This window comes from Bicyclus anynana, chromosome 13 (genome assembly GCF_947172395.1).
Source record: "Bicyclus anynana chromosome 13, ilBicAnyn1.1, whole genome shotgun sequence".
In the NCBI taxonomy this organism is placed as follows: Eukaryota; Metazoa; Arthropoda; class Insecta; order Lepidoptera; family Nymphalidae; genus Bicyclus; species Bicyclus anynana.
In genome coordinates, this window is record NC_069095.1 from 10,942,143 (window position 1) to 10,960,022 (window position 17,880).

Below are 17,880 nucleotides of genomic sequence, written 5' to 3' on the forward strand. Positions count from 1 at the left end.
CAGCGTGGTGGACTATTGGCCTAACCCCTCTCATTCTGAGAGGAGACTCAAGCTCAGCAGTGAGCCGAATATGGGTTGATGACGAGACGTCCCCTTAGAACGGATTTTGCGAGAGGGTCAGATTAAGGTCTAAGGGCGAACGAAGTCGCGGGCGTCATCAAGCAGTCATAACCCTCTAATCTACTCCTCCACGGCTCTCTCAAAAATCAATGCATCAAGTTTTCAATCACTATCAAATCCTCCGCAGCATCCATTCATCTCATTCCTCCGATAACGTTAATGACACAGTTAAATTAAGCGGTCAACTTGCGAGTGAAGTGTCGTAGTTGGTATATTGTCGGCGGTTTTACGACGTCTTAAAACGTTTATTGACCACCGTTTGACGTTTTAATTAAGGATAGTGTTATAACCAAATGGAAGAGCTAGCATACCTATAGCTTGGCGAATTCGTTAGTAACTCCCGATGCCCCGCGCGCACGACTTCACACCCGCGCAGTCCTTCCCTATGCCCCGCGCGCACGACTTCACATCCGCCTGTCGCCCGCATATCATGGGAGTGTCATCAACGAACTTGCCAAGCTATAGCGCGCGGCCAACGACATAATTATTATCTCGTGTAGAGAAATAGGCAAAATGTCAACCTAATGGCGGCAGAGTAGTCTCAGTCCCATCTTTTTCTTCCCGAGGCAACGAAAGAGATAGCGATATTTCCAGTTGCGCCGCTATTTGGTTGACATTTGTCTATTTCTCTTCAAGCCTACGTCGTTAATCCTTTTCTTCCCGAGGCAACGAAAGAGATAGCGATATTTCCAATTGCGCCGCTATTTGGTTTACATTTGTCTATTTTTCTACACGATATATGTCGTTGGACGCATGGTAAGCCATCCGAAGTCTCGAAAAGCTTCGATGGTTAGTGTCTGCGTAAGCGTTATTTTTTTTGTAATTTTTCGCTGTCAATGCCCAACGAAAATGAATTTCTAGATTATCCTGACGTGGTTATCAACTTCCAATCGCGTTGTGGGTTCGTTAGGACTAACTTACTCGTTGACCAAAGCCTAGTTCCGAGTTTCACAAGAGACGGCCTGAGAGACTACACTAGACTTGTTACAAAGTTAGTCATATTTGATGTGGATTCGATAAAGATCTCACTTATGTAAAATCAATTAACTAGCTGACGCCGCGTGGTTCCCGTTCCGGTAGGAATACGGGGATAATATATAGCCTATAGCCTTCCTCGATTAATGGGCTATCTAACACTGAAAGAATTTTTCAAATCGGACCAAGTAGTTCCTGAGATTAGCACGTTCAAGCAAACAAACTCTTCAGCGTTATAATATTAGTATACATAATGATGATGAATAATGTCGACCAAAATAAATACATTAAAACAAAATGCGATACAGTCTTACGTGACTTACTCATCTCGAGTTATCTATGATCTGTGGTCTCGAGCATGCAAATTTTATAAACTTTATGACCATAAAGGTCCCTCACACCAGCATTTAATGTACCGTACCATAGTCGGCACTTATTATAATTAAAATGAGCAATAAGATGGGTCTTATTCCACGGAAAGTGGAGCCTACGAGTGATCAAATTTCCTTGTCCAAATAGAACCAAGTTAGCGTAACGTTACGCGATATTATGACAAATCCTATAACGGGTAATAGTACAAGATCTAGTCTTAGTCTCCTCTCAATTCTCATCCAGTTTTCTCATGAATTTACCTTCTTTCTTGCTTATGGTTTTTTTTTCTTTTTTTTTAATTTATGGATTTAATTTTTAAGTAGATATTCTTTGTCCGAAATCATTATTTTTTCCATTATTCTATGAGATTATTTTTCAATCACTGTACCTACAGTAATACCAATAATATTAGATACTTTACTTTTTTATATTTTTATATCCTTATTCTTCATAATAAGTAGTATTCATTCATTCAATTTTTGGTGTTCCTATTTCCATATATTTTTTAATTATCATGAATATGAATGTTAAATATCCTTACTTATAAAACGTATAAGAGAATCGCTACCTTATTTAAAATCGATGAACTGATTTTTTCGTTTTAATTTAATATAAGTTCTAACATACTATTCATTAATTTTCTTAGAAAACTCGATGAGGGTCAATTATTCAAGTCGTGATCTTAGACTATGATATGTGCCGGGTGCAAACAGTGGAAAATGTTTAATTGTACTTTAATTACAACTGTTCGGGTTACTGACCCTCAGAATGAGGGTTCAGTACACTTTTGTCGGTCAATTCTGAGATGAATTTATAAGAAAGTTTGTTTTATTAACTTTTATAGTTTCTTCATGTAATTTGTACGTAATTATTAAGAAGCTGAAGAGTTTGTTTGTTTGGTTGAGCTCGTTTCTCGTTAAATTATTATACTGTTGGGTAGTCCAATTATCGAGGAAGGTTAAGCATTTTACTACGACTAATACGAGTGAAAAATGTGACAAAAACGGAAAAAAATATTTCTTAAGATGGTTACTGATTTATAGAAAAGAAATAAATAAAATAACGTTTATTTTTTTTAATGGATTATTTTCCGTAAGCGATGGACTTAGTGAATAGCTTATTTTGGTTTTAAAGGAATCCCTCTACAAAGTTAGCCCAGTATAAACTATGAAGTGAGGTTGCAATGTCTACAAAGGCAATTATTTCAAAGATAACTCGAGGAAGTCTTATATAAGTACTTTGCTCTAAATTCCTCGAATATATGCCTAGAACTAAATTATTACGCTTAAACTTCAAACCCAAAGAGATTCCTGGCTGTATTATCAAGAAATTATAACCTCACTCCGTGAGGCGCTTTGCCAGACGGATTAAATTAATTATGGAAATACACCGTCTGCTATAGTTCTAAGTTGCTGTGTATCAAACTAATATAATAAAGGCAAAGGTATGTCTGTGTGTAAGTCTGTATTTGTCTTTATATTTGGTACCTACTCCTTTACATCGCTACAATTGAAAGGATTGAAGATAGATTATGTCTTGGTTAGACATAGGGTATTTTTATACCGGAAAATCTATAAAATAAATAATCTAATAGTTTAATACTCAGCCGATTTTCAATTCAATTTAATTAATTTATTTGCAATTGTATAGTTAGGTACATTAGCTGGTATACAATAGTAATTGAAGTAAGTACATTATATAAATTTAAAAAAGTCTTTCTCTATCAAAAGCTATATCTTCAGTCTTCACCTTGTAACGTAAGCGATATTTTTTATCTTTGTATTCGCACGTATTTAAAAAAGTTAGAATGTTAGATTTTTGTAATCTAAAACACACGACCATACCTGTAGGTAGAAGTTTGAACTACGAGTATTTCATCTATACTACTAATTTAGCATGTTCCGATGACATTCAATCGTCAATCAACTATTTTGACTGGACTACATATTCGACATGATTCTATGACATTCAATCGTCAAACAACTATTTTGACTGTACTACCTAATCGCCATGTTTCGATGACATTCAATCGTCAATCAACTATTTTGACTGGACTACATATTCGACATGATTCTATGACATTCAATCGTCAAACAACTATTTTGACTGGACTACCTATTCGCTATGTTTCGATGACATTCAATCGTCAATCAACTATTTTGACTGGACTACCTAATCGCCATGTTTCGATGACATTCAATCGTCAATCAACTATTTTGACTGGACTACATATTCGACATGATTCTATGACATTCAATCGTCAAACAACTATTTTGACTGTACTACCTAATCGCCATGTTTCGATGACATTCAATCGTCAATCAACTATTTTGACTGGACTACATATTCGACATGATTCTATGACATTCAATCGTCAAACAACTATTTTGACTGTACTACCTAATCGCCATGTTTCGATGACATTCAATCGTCAATCAACTATTTTGACTGGACTACATATTCGACATGATTCTATGACATTCAATCGTCAAACAACTATTTTGACTGGACTACCTATTCGCTATGTTTCGATGATATTCAATCCTCAATCAACTATGTTGACTGGACTACCTATTCGCCATGTTTCGATGACATTCAATCGTCAATCAACTATGTTGACTGGACTACCTATTCGCTATGTTTCGATGATATTCAATCCTCAATCAACTATGTTGACTGGACTACCTATTCGCCATGTTTCGATGACATTCAATCGTCAATCAACTATGTTGACTGGACTACCTATTCGCTATGTTTCGATGATATTCAATCCTCAATCAACTATGTTGACTGGACTACCTATTCGCCATGTTTCGATGACATTCAATCGTCAATCAACTATGTTGACTGGACTACCTATTCGCTATGTTTCGATGATATTCAATCCTCAATCAACTATGTTGACTGGACTACCTTTTCGCCATGTTTCGATGACATTCAATCGTCAATCAACTATTTGGACTGGACTACCTATTCGCCATGTTTCGATGACATTCAATCGTCAATCAACTATGTTGACTGGACTACCTATTCGCTATGTTTCGATGATATTCAATCCTCAATCAACTATGTTGACTGGACTACCTTTTCGCCATGTTTCGATGACATTCAATCGTCAATCAACTATTTGGACTGGACTACCTATTCGCCATGTTTCGATGACATTCAATCGTCAATCAACTATTTGGACTGGACTACCTATTCGCCATGTTTCGATGACATTCAATCGTCAATCAACTATGTTGACTGGACTACCTATTCGCTATGTTTCGATGATATTCAATCCTCAATCAACTATGTTGACTGGACTACCTTTTCGCCATGTTTCGATGACATTCAATCGTCAATCAACTATTTGGACTGGACTACCTATTCGCCATGTTTCGATGACATTCAATCGTCAATCAACTATGTTGACTGGACTACCTATTCGCTATGTTTCGATGATATTCAATCCTCAATCAACTATGTTGACTGGACTACCTTTTCGCCATGTTTCGATGACATTCAATCGTCAATCAACTATTTGGACTGGACTACCTATTCGCCATGTTTCGATGACATTCAATCGTCAATCAACTATTTGGACTGGACTACCTATTCGCCATGTTTCGATGACATTCAATCGTCAATCAACTATGTTGACTGGACTACCTATTCGCTATGTTTCGATGATATTCAATCCTCAATCAACTATGTTGACTGGACTACCTTTTCGCCATATTTCGATGACATTCAATCGTCAATCAACTATGTTGACTGGACTACCTATTCGCTATGTTTCGATGATATTCAATCCTCAATCAACTATGTTGACTGGACTACCTATTCGCCATGTTTCGATGACATTCAATCGTCAATCAACTATGTTGACTGGACTACCTATTCGCTATGTTTCGATGATATTCAATCCTCAATCAACTATGTTGACTGGACTACCTATTCGCCATGTTTCGATGACATTCAATCGTCAATCAACTATGTTGACTGGACTACCTTTTCGCCATGTTTCGATGACATTCAATCGTCAATCAACTATTTGGACTGGACTACATATTCGCCATGTTTCGATGACATTCAATCGTCAATCAACTATGTTGACTGGACTACCTATTCGCTATGTTTCGATGATATTCAATCCTCAATCAACTATGTTGACTGGACTACCTTTTCGCCATGTTTCGATGACATTCAATCGTCAATCAACTATTTGGACTGGACTACCTATTCGCCATGTTTCGATGACATTCAATCGTCAATCAACTATTTGGACTGGACTACCTATTCGCCATGTTTCGATGACATTCAATCGTCAATCAACTATTTGGACTGGACTACCTATTCGCCATGTTTCGATGACATTCAATCGTCAATCAACTATGTTGACTGGACTACCTATTCGCTATGTTTCGATGATATTCAATCCTCAATCAACTATGTTGACTGGACTACCTTTTCGCCATATTTCGATGACATTCAATCGTCAATCAACTAATTTGACTGGACTACCTATTCCCCAATTTTCAATGACAATCGTCAATCAACTATTTTGACTGGACTACCTATTCGCCATGTTTCGATGACATTCAATCGTCAATCAACTATGTTGACTGGACTACCTATTCGCTATGTTTCGATGATATTCAATCCTCAATCAACTATGTTGACTGGACTACCTATTCGCCATGTTTCGATGACATTCAATCGTCAATCAACTATGTTGACTGGACTACCTATTCGCTATGTTTCGATGATATTCAATCCTCAATCAACTATGTTGACTGGACTACCTATTCGCCATGTTTCGATGACATTCAATCGTCAATCAACTATGTTGACTGGACTACCTATTCGCTATGTTTCGATGATATTCAATCCTCAATCAACTATGTTGACTGGACTACCTTTTCGCCATGTTTCGATGACATTCAATCGTCAATCAACTATTTGGACTGGACTACCTATTCGCCATGTTTCGATGACATTCAATCGTCAATCAACTATGTTGACTGGACTACCTATTCGCTATGTTTCGATGATATTCAATCCTCAATCAACTATGTTGACTGGACTACCTTTTCGCCATGTTTCGATGACATTCAATCGTCAATCAACTATTTGGACTGGACTACCTATTCGCCATGTTTCGATGACATTCAATCGTCAATCAACTATTTGGACTGGACTACCTATTCGCCATGTTTCGATGACATTCAATCGTCAATCAACTATGTTGACTGGACTACCTATTCGCTATGTTTCGATGATATTCAATCCTCAATCAACTATGTTGACTGGACTACCTTTTCGCCATGTTTCGATGACATTCAATCGTCAATCAACTATTTGGACTGGACTACCTATTCGCCATGTTTCGATGACATTCAATCGTCAATCAACTATGTTGACTGGACTACCTATTCGCTATGTTTCGATGATATTCAATCCTCAATCAACTATGTTGACTGGACTACCTTTTCGCCATGTTTCGATGACATTCAATCGTCAATCAACTATTTGGACTGGACTACCTATTCGCCATGTTTCGATGACATTCAATCGTCAATCAACTATTTGGACTGGACTACCTATTCGCCATGTTTCGATGACATTCAATCGTCAATCAACTATGTTGACTGGACTACCTATTCGCTATGTTTCGATGATATTCAATCCTCAATCAACTATGTTGACTGGACTACCTTTTCGCCATATTTCGATGACATTCAATCGTCAATCAACTAATTTGACTGGACTACCTATTCCCCAATTTTCAATGACAATCGTCAATCAACTATTTTGACTGGACTACCTATTCGCCATGTTTCGATGATATTCAATCGTCAATCAACTATTTTGACTGGACTACCTTTTCGCCATATTTCGATGACATTCAATCGTCAATCAACTAATTTGACTGGACTACCTATTCGCCATGTTTCGATGACATTCAATCGTCAATCAACTAATTTGACTGGACTACCTATTCGCCATGTTTCGATGATATTCAATCCTCAATCAACTATGTTGACTGGACTACCTTTTCGCCATGTTTCGATGACATTCAATCGTCAATCAACTATTTTGACTGGACTACCTATTCGCCTCAGAATACAGAAAACCACCAGAAGGAGTGATAGCGCAAAGAAGTGAAGCCATTTAAACTACACATTTTACGATTACTCACTCTGTGTTTGTCGTGTTGTTTGACGTGCTATACAGGTGACAAATTTAATTAAATTAAGCCGTCTTGTGCTATTCCTTCGTGTAAAAATGCCGTTGGTAAAAAAAAGAAACTGAATAGGATCACATTTCACGTGTAAGTAGCACAAATAAATATTCTTATGTTAAAATAATGAATAATTTTTACGTGAATTTAGTTGTCATAGAAACCGATGACTTCATTTTGTAAGTGTTGCCAATGTAATTGTTTTGATTTTCCCTACTTTTAATTTCAATTCAAGGATTTATTATTTATGTAAAATATTAATCAACTAAATAGGTAGGCATAGGTTCCGGCAATTAAGTTGAAATAAAATTGTGGTAATCAGCGCAGATAAAGAAAGTGTAAAATAATCTTAAAGCTTTAAAATTTTACAAATAACAATGGCGTGCTATATTATAATAAGTTCGTTCGTTCTTGTCTGTTTGTGTGTTTGTTTGCACATTTGTTTGTTTTCGTGTGCTTGTTTGGTCTTTTGTTTGTTTGTGTACCTACTTGTTTGCTTGTTTGTTTGAGAAGAGGATTAAATAAAATATTTTTATCTTCAAAACACATTCTTAAAAGATATTAAACCAATTCAATGGCCTTATTTATACTTGAATTTTAAGAGACATAAAAATTAGAGAAATAAGACGAGATAATAATAACTGTGCACACGATTGAAATACATATTTATAATAATAATATAATATAATTATATGGAATATATAAAATTATTATTGTAAATATGTATTTCTTTAGTTTGTTAGTTGATAAGTTTTATAATAACCGTCTTATTATATCTATTATTTATTTGTCCTTGTCTTAAATTTTTTAGAGTTCATTTTCTTGCTGACTCTTAGCAATCACTAGAAAACCGGTCCCACTGTTTTTATTATTTACCATACAAGTTAACATTTAATGTGATGAACTGTACACTTATTGTTTTCCTTTTAACATTATAAATTTTTACCACAAAATAGGGAAAAATTTAACAGCCTCATGTACTAGCAACATTACGCGGGTGAGAATTGCGACGAGTGCAGGCTGTTGTGTACAATTTTTGGACACACTGCGCACTATAGAATGACATCTAAACGTGGCTTCTGGTGGTTTTCTGTATTCTGAGCTATTCGCTATGTTCCGATGACATTCAATCGTCAATCAACTAATTTGACTAGACTACCTATTCGCCATGTTTCGATGATATTCAATCCTTAATCAACTATGTTGACTGGACTACCTTTTCGCCATGTTTCGATGACATTCAATCGTCAATCAACTATTTTGACTGGACTACCTATTCGCCATGTTTCGATGGCATTCAATCGTCAATCAACTATTTTGACTGGACTACCTATTCGCCATGTTTCGATGACATTCAATCGTCAATCAACTATTTTGACTGAACTACCTATTCGCCATGTTTCGATGACATTCGATCTTGTTATATGACTCAAAAGGTGATTATAAAAATATGAAAAGTAATGTCAAACAAAGGTTATGATTCACAACACTTGTCAGGATACTTTGACAGTCGACTAACACTCCCCTTTTCCACTCAAGTCACTCTCCCCACCTATTCCAAGTAACGCATAAAGAATTACACAACAAGAGATGTGGACGGCTCGAACGCCACGAGCACACTGAAGGCAACACGAGATCGAGCGACGTCATATCCGTCACAGACTACTATTTCCAACTCTAAACGGCGATAACAATCTTCAATCAACTGTTTTGACTGGACTACCTATTCGCCATGTTTCGATGACATTCAATCTTCAATCAACTGTTTTGACTGGACTACCTATTCGCTATGTTTCGATGACATTCAATCGTCAATCAACTATTTTGACTGGACTACCTATTCGCCATGTTTCGATGACATTCAATCGTCAATCAACTGTTTTGACTGGACTACCTATTCGCCATGTTTCGATGGCATTCAATCGTCAATCAACTATTTTGACTGGACTACCTATTCGCCATGTTTCGATGACATTCGATCTTGTTATATGACTCAAAAGGTGATTATAAAAATATGAAAAGTAATGTCAAACAAAGGTTATGATTCACAACACTTGTCAGGATACTTTGACAGTCGACTAACACTCCCCTTTTCCACTCAAGTCACTCTCCCCACCTATTCCAAGTAACGCATAAAGAATTACACAACAAGAGATGTGGACGGCTCGAACGCCACGAGCACACTGAAGGCAACACGAGATCGAGCGACGTCATATCCGTCACAGACTACTATTTCCAACTCTAAACGGCGATAACAATCTTCAATCAACTGTTTTGACTGGACTACCTATTCGCCATGTTTCGATGACATTCAATCTTCAATCAACTGTTTTGACTGGACTACCTATTCGCTATGTTTCGATGACATTCAATCGTCAATCAACTATTTTGACTGGACTACCTATTCGCCATGTTTCGATGACATTCAATCGTCAATCAACTGTTTTGACTGGACTACCTATTCGCCATGTTTCGATGGCATTCAATCGTCAATCAACTATTTTGACTGGACTACCTATTCGCCATGTTTCGATGACATTCGATCTTGTTATATGACTCAAAAGGTGATTATAAAAATATGAAAAGTAATGTCAAACAAAGGTTATGATTCACAACACTTGTCAGGATACTTTGACAGTCGACTAACACTCCCCTTTTCCACTCAAGTCACTCTCCCCACCTATTCCAAGTAACGCATAAAGAATTACACAACAAGAGATGTGGACGGCTCGAACGCCACGAGCACACTGAAGGCAACACGAGATCGAGCGACGTCATATCCGTCACAGACTACTATTTCCAACTCTAAACGGCGATAACAATCTTCAATCAACTGTTTTGACTGGACTACCTATTCGCCATGTTTCGATGACATTCAATCTTCAATCAACTGTTTTGACTGGACTACCTATTCGCTATGTTTCGATGACATTCAATCGTCAATCAACTATTTTGACTGGACTACCTATTCGCCATGTTTCGATGACATTCAATCGTCAATCAACTGTTTTGACTGGACTACCTATTCGCCATGTTTCGATGGCATTCAATCGTCAATCAACTATTTTGACTGGACTACCTATTCGCCATGTTTCGATGACATTCAATCTTGTTATATGACTCAAAAGGTGATTATAAAAATATGAAAAGTAATGTCAAACAAAGGTTATGATTCACAACACTTGTCAGGACAACTTAATTAATAAATCAAACTGTAACCAAAATAAGATCCTAGAATGGCAGAGAATGACCTTGAGTGGAGTCACGTACTTGCGAACGATGTGTGTAGGGTTAAAGGATCCTTTGACAGTCGACTAACACTCCCCTTTTCCACTCAAGTCACTCTCCCCACCTATTCCAAGTAACGCATAAAGAATTACACAACAAGAGATGTGGACGGCTCGAACGCCAAGAGCACACTGAAGGCAACACGAGATCGAGCGACGTCATATCCGTCACAGACTACTATTTCCAACTCTAAACGGCGATAACAATCTTCAATCAACTGTTTTGACTGGACTACCTATTCGCCATGTTTCGATGACATTCAATCTTCAACGGTTTCTTGTGATGGTAATGGTTAACGCCTTTGAAAGTTGATGGATAGACTCCATTTGTTTGGTAAAGGTCATCGGTAATCGTTTTGAATGCCGCGATGTAGGACTGTTCCGGTTTAGAGTTTACTGGTGCATTCATTCCGAATACTACGGGGCCCGGACTCAAATGTGACAGGTACAAGGTTCGGTTCCGTTTAATTAGTGGGTCGTGTTTAAAAAATTAAAAATTTTCAAAAACAGAGTAATCGTGATTAAGACTGCTGATTTTAAACATAACTATACTATCTTAGGACAGTGGTAAATTCATTGGATGGGGACCTAAAAAAACGTATTTTATTTTAAATATTAGATTATCAACTATTGAGTTAAGGGCCTTACGGGCTGGGGCCATCTTCGGGTCGTGAACTCGTGGCATTTGGCCAACCCTGCCACCCTATAGTTATGCCATTAACAAAAGTCTTACAACATCACAACTGAAGAATACTCAATATTTCATAGAATTTAAACTGAGTAGTCTATATATCTATAAATAAAAGAGAAATGACATAAAAATTTAAATTTGGTAGAGATCTAGTTTATAATTAGTAGACGTTCGCCAAGGACAAAGGGCCGGATTAAGGAGGTTTAAGGGCGGACGAAATCCCGGTCCTTTAGAAATACAAAACGGTGTGACGGTATCTATGTTCCAAAAAGTAGTTTCTAAACTTACGGCAGCCGTAACAATCGCCAATTACAGTGGAAGAGATTTTTTAAAAGAATATTTGCCACTACTAATATTAAACTACGCGAAAGTTGTATGCATGTTTGTTTGTGTGTATGTTACTCTTTAACCCCTGGACAATACCCTGGATTAACACATAGGCTACTTTTCCGGTTATCTTTTTTAGGTTATGTGTATTTTTAAGAAATGAGATATCACGTGTCTCAAACGGTGAACTATACTACTAACGAACGGTGGACTATTGGCCTAACCCCTCTCATTCTGAGGTTAGACTCGAGCTCAGCAGTGAGCCGAATATAGGTTGATAGCGATAACGATCGAGGTTATAAACCTACTAAGCTTATGAAAGGATATAAATAATAGATACAACGATGCGAGTAAATCAAACGAGACAAAGTAACAAAGCGTGTTGCGGCTGTCAGCGGCAAGTGCTGGTTGCTGATGCGTTATTGATACACGGCCCGTAACGGTCCGCTCCGGTGACTGTCCGTGTGTGCGCCGTGCTAGTGTTACCAACTCTCCAAAATATTTATCCCTAAAGTTTGTGTCAAAAACCCCTAAAATCGCCTTAATTATTGAGTTGTCCCCCTAAAAAATATAAATTCATAATAATTTAGAAATAATATGCTGTAATATGTTTCAAAAGTCTATATTTAATACAGACAAAATATTACGTCTTTATCTGAAGATTCAGATTTTTTGAAATTATACATGTTGACAATGAATTACCAATTTTTTTTTATATTCGATGAAAATTGCCGCCAGTTGCCTCAGAGTGTTTGTAGAATAACGTATTATATGTCGTTATAAGTAGCTAGGCCAAGAAAGAAATATTAAAATTATTATCAATTTAAAAATATTAAAGAGTCAAAAAATCCCTGAAAATACCCCTAAAAATTTCAGACCCGTAAAAAATCCCATTTCACTTATTTGCCCTCTAAATCTGGGGGAAAAACCCCTAAGTTAGGAACCCTGCCGTGCTAACTGCGGGATACATGGATAAATTCCTTTTGATATTAGACTACAAGCCCTTGAACAAAAATTACATGTGAAACGAACCAACATGAATAACGCTTAGAAGGCTGTTAGTATATCAGAAAATTTCTGAGCGGTACAGGTGAGTACGCGAGTGAAGAGCTTGGCTAGCTAGCTAAGGCTTGCGACCCTTATATTTCGACTCCTGCGCTGGAAAAATGTACGGCGTTTTGTAAAGTATCTGTACATGTGTACAAAACGAATTGCACAAATGCCGTCAGTAATAAATGACTTATTTTGCTTGTCGACAATTAAAAGTTTGTTCTGCCTTCCGGCACCACCAATTTAGTACGGCACTAGGATTTTCGACATTTATTTCTAATCATCTTTAACACTATAACAAAGCCGTACAATTATAATTAGTCGTAATTCATCATTTGTACCTGAGAAATTCCATTCACTCGCGTACTCACCACTGTACCGCTCAGAAATTACGGCATAGTGTTCAGAGTTATTTTCTGATATACTAACAGCCTTCTATGGGTTATTCACGTTATTAGTTTGCTTACTTTTGTTTTGTATGGTCGTTATTTCAGTTTCCTGTCTTGACACAAAACCTATGAGATTGCGTGTTTTGACCATTTTTACAGGTCATTTCATATTTATGCTGATGCGTTATTGATACACGTCCCGTAACGCTCCGCTCCGGTGACTGCCCGTGTGTGCCGTGCTAACTGCGGGACACATGGATACATTCCTTTTAACTCCAGATGCAAATAAAGGGGTGTTATAAGTTTGAGTAAGGAGCACGCAAACGGTTAAACCGATTTCGATGCGTTGTTTTTCATTTGGAAGCCAGTTTCGTCGCAATGGTTCTTAGCTATGTTTGGTTAATATCGGTCCAGCAGGGTAACAGTATCAGCTCAGCAAATGATGTATGTAAAGCATTTTTAAACGCCGACGCAACAAAAAAAGGGCTGTTATAAGTTTGACGTTGATGTCTGTATAACTATGTGTGTCTGTCTGGTGGCATCGTACCACTCAAACGGATGGACAAATTTCGAAGCAGTTTTTCTCATTTGCAAGCCAGTTTTCTTGCGGTGGTTCTTAGCTATGACAACTAAGCTTACTTGAAATAAATGAACTTTGACTTTTATTTTGTGACGCAAGCAAAGCCACACGCAGAAGCTAGTGAATCACAAATTGAATTGTAACCGATGTCCAGTTAGTTATCTCAGCTGAACGAGCGAGGCCACCGTTACGCGAAAATTGGAGCCATTTGCACACCGCAGACCGCTCTTATTATATTCAAGTGGACTCACGTATTGTCTTATTATTTTTTATTTTATTATAATTTACATTTATGTACCTACTTACTGTTACAAATGTACAATTACTTACACTAGCTAAAACAATAATAAACTAAATTAACTACCTAAAAAGCGAAAAATAACATCTTATTACGTTCTACCTGCTAATCACTTTGAAGGCGGTGCTAATGTACTTATTTATTCAAGCCATGTAAGAATATCATAAAGATCAAGGTTTTACAGATAGTCTTTCATGTGGCTCTTTTAGCATCGTCTTAAATTAATACAACATCGATTTAGCACCGCCTTCAAAGTGATCAGCAGGTGATCAGTTTGAAGTCTGTTAAAAAGGAAATATAATAAAATAATATCTACAGACTCAGGCGTCGTAGAACTCATCCGAATCGATGATCATTGGTAAAGTGCCCAGAAGGCTGGCAGTATTCGACCGCAAACGGCTCAAATACATAAACTTTGACGAGATTGCTATATTGGCGCCGCTTGAGGGTCATCGTCCCTCAGTCATCCCTCGTCAGCCCATCGTGCCAGGAAGATGTGAAGGTGCAAGAGTGTCCACGCAAGTCGCAGCCAACACCAAAGGCCTACCTATCTTCCATGGCATCAATGACATGCAGTAGGATCTGATAAAAATACTCGGTATTTACAATTAGGACATGTAATGATGGAGTGACCTGCGTTGACGTTTTTTATTACCCGACTGCGTCAGAAGGAGGGTAATGTTTTCAGTAACTAGAGTCCACCCTTAGAACGCCTTAATCCGCTCCTCCTGCAAAATCCGTTCTTAGCGAATACGTCTACTAACTATAAACTACCTCTCTGCCGAATTACATTTTTGTACGTCATGTGGTTTTCGTGTTTTCGTGACCTTTCGCATTTTATATTAAGATCCAGTATTAGGTATTTTAAAAAATTTAATATCACGTGTCTCAAACGGTGAAGGAAAACATCGTGAGGAAATCTGCATACCAGAGAATTTTCTTAATTATATAGGTGTGTGAAGTCTGCCAATCCGCATTGGGCCAGCGTGGTGGACTATTGGCCTTAATCTCTCATTCTGAGAGGAGACTCGTGCTCGACAGTGAGCCTAATATGGGTTGCTAATGATGATCCTGATCATCACGAAGATTGTACATGAAGAAAAGTTTTTTTTACTGATAGTTATATTTGGACTTTGAGTTTGACTTGGACTTTGTTGCAGGGCGTGTTGCAGACAGCGCAAGTGCGGTGATGCGCCGGGAGCGCCCGTGTTCGACACATGCATGCCGCCCGCGCACCCGGTGAGTGCACAGCTTTACTTCATAGAGTAATAGTTGATGGAGCAGAGGGTCCACCTGATGGTAGGTGATAAACCATCGCCTAAGTACAAGAGCCATCGATCGCAGATAGTTAGATGGGCCTCAAAGCGTCGTGAAATTGTCATTGGTTTGGTACATTGAGTACGTCATCACTCGTAACACATTTCTCTTTATTCATGTTGTGGTTTGCGATTTAACAGTTCCAAAATTAACGAAGGCATAATTAATTTTTGACGGCCTCCGTGGCGCAGTGGTATGCGCGGTGGATATACAAGACGGAGGTCCTAGGTTCTACTTCCTAAAAAACTTTGCTGTGGTCATCAAAGGCGCAGAAGTCTAGTGTCATGCCGATGATGTATTAAGTCAAACCATGAAAGGATATCATAAAGATTTAGGTTTTTCAGGCAGTGTTCTTTCATAGTTTTTTCAGAAACGAGTTTAAATTAACACAACGCCGGTTTAGCACCGCCTTCAAACTGATCAACAGTTGGAATTTAATATGATATTTAGTACATAATATGATGTTATTTTTCGCTTTTAGTTTAGTCAGCACGTTTTATTTTTTGAAGTCGGTTAATTTTTTTTTTTCTTATAAATTTTCATTTTCCATTTTTAGTGTAATCTTACTAGATATGCTGTAGGTAGCCCTGTATCGGATATATCCACGTGAAATAATATGTATAAGTGGCAATTCTTCTACGTAACTTTGAAATTGCTTCAGCTTATTAGGCTAAAGACGAAAATACGAAAAAGTAACATCAAAAACCTACATTCTTTGATGTCTGTCTTTAATTTAAAAGAAAGAGGTACTCGTAGTGATGAAAATGTAAGAGAAACTTGCTTATCAGAACTTTAAACCGTCTTTGATGTTCTTTGGCTATAGAATTGCAAAAATAATTATTATGAAATCTAAAGAAGCTCAGTGTCATCTACCTAATTAATGTTTTCATAAAGCTTTCAATACAGAAGCACCAGTCTTTAACCTCACAAAATAATATACTAGATAAACGATATACGAATGGCCCTAGGGTCGTAAAGAGCCGATATTACGACGCTTACGCCAGCATAAACTTGTCTCGAGCTATTAAAATAAACTTTCTCTCATTCCCATACATGTAATGTATAAATGCACTTTTTACTGCTTATTTATTAACTGATTTATAACGAACGCCGTAAACGGTGCACTGATAACCAAACCAGAGACTGTTCGCGACAGGCTTGTTTTCACTCTGCGATACGGTATCGGTACGATTTGGATACGATATTGGGGATGTGAGAACTACAGTGAATGGATGGGCGATATCGGAATTTTGCAGATTTTAGTAGTTGGATATTGCTATGGTTTCTCAATGTCTACTAATCCTGCTTCTATTAACTTCAATTATATATGTGCCTAAATCTTACGAGACATAAATATAAACGGTTTTGATTGATGTCGATTGTATCTCTAGACTAAGATTACTATCATTGTGTAGAGATTAGATTAGAGACTCTATCTCTAATCTGACCTCTGCTGGTAACTCAGCATATTTAGGGTATTTTAAATTACTTGTCGTTGCTCTTTGGTAAACCGGTATCTAAAGCCGGTTGTATCAGAAAACTACTCAAGGCGATTCACCGCGTTTTCCCCTTCTAGATATAAAGGTCATGGAATAGGAATAGGAATAGGAATAGACAGAAAGATCTGACTCATAATCCAGACAGTGATTCCAAATAAGCAGCCACCAAGTGATTCCAATAAAGTAGCAGCATCTATACTTAATATTATAAAGCTGAAGAGTTTGTTTGGTTGAACGCGCTAATCTCAGTAACTATTGGTCCGATTTGAAAAATTATTTAAGTGTTAGACAGCCCATTTATCGAGGAAGGCTACATACTATATATTATCCCCGTACTCCTACGGAAACGGGAACCACGCGGCGTCAGTTATATTTTTTAAAAGAGATATCGTAATGTGTAAATATCTTCAAGCTATCAGAATTACTTCGATCATCAATGTCGGATCGCATAATGTGGAATCAATCTAACTGTGAAGTTGGAAAATTCCTTTTCCCGCATTACAACCAGGATCGCCTTATTGGTCCAAATACAAGTTTAAAATGGTCCGATCGACTGAGATGCGTGGAAACAGGAAATCACTTGTATTTTGTATGTACCACTGTCAGATAGTGATCTCTTAGATTCAAATAGACTAAGATTTTAAATTACGTAGAACTTTTCTTGATAAGTGTCTTAAAGATTACCTAATTTAATTAGCCTGCAGTTTCTAATTGGGCTACCGTTAAAATCTTTCATGCTTCGTACT

General features: G+C 37.4%; 1 protein-coding gene across 2 annotated transcripts in view; it reads left to right on the top strand.

Annotated features, from left to right (window-relative positions):
* The window catches only part of LOC112055504 (serine proteinase stubble), a 166,139-nt gene that overhangs the window by 14,616 nt on the left and 133,643 nt on the right, over window positions 1-17,880 (top strand). For both annotated transcript variants that reach the window (XM_052884947.1, XM_052884948.1), the window contains exon 2: window positions 15,479-15,557. In XM_052884947.1, the coding sequence (XP_052740907.1) occupies window positions 15,536-15,557 (22 nt within the window). In that variant the 5' untranslated portion in view covers window positions 15,479-15,535. The remainder of the gene's footprint in view (window positions 1-15,478; window positions 15,558-17,880) is intronic.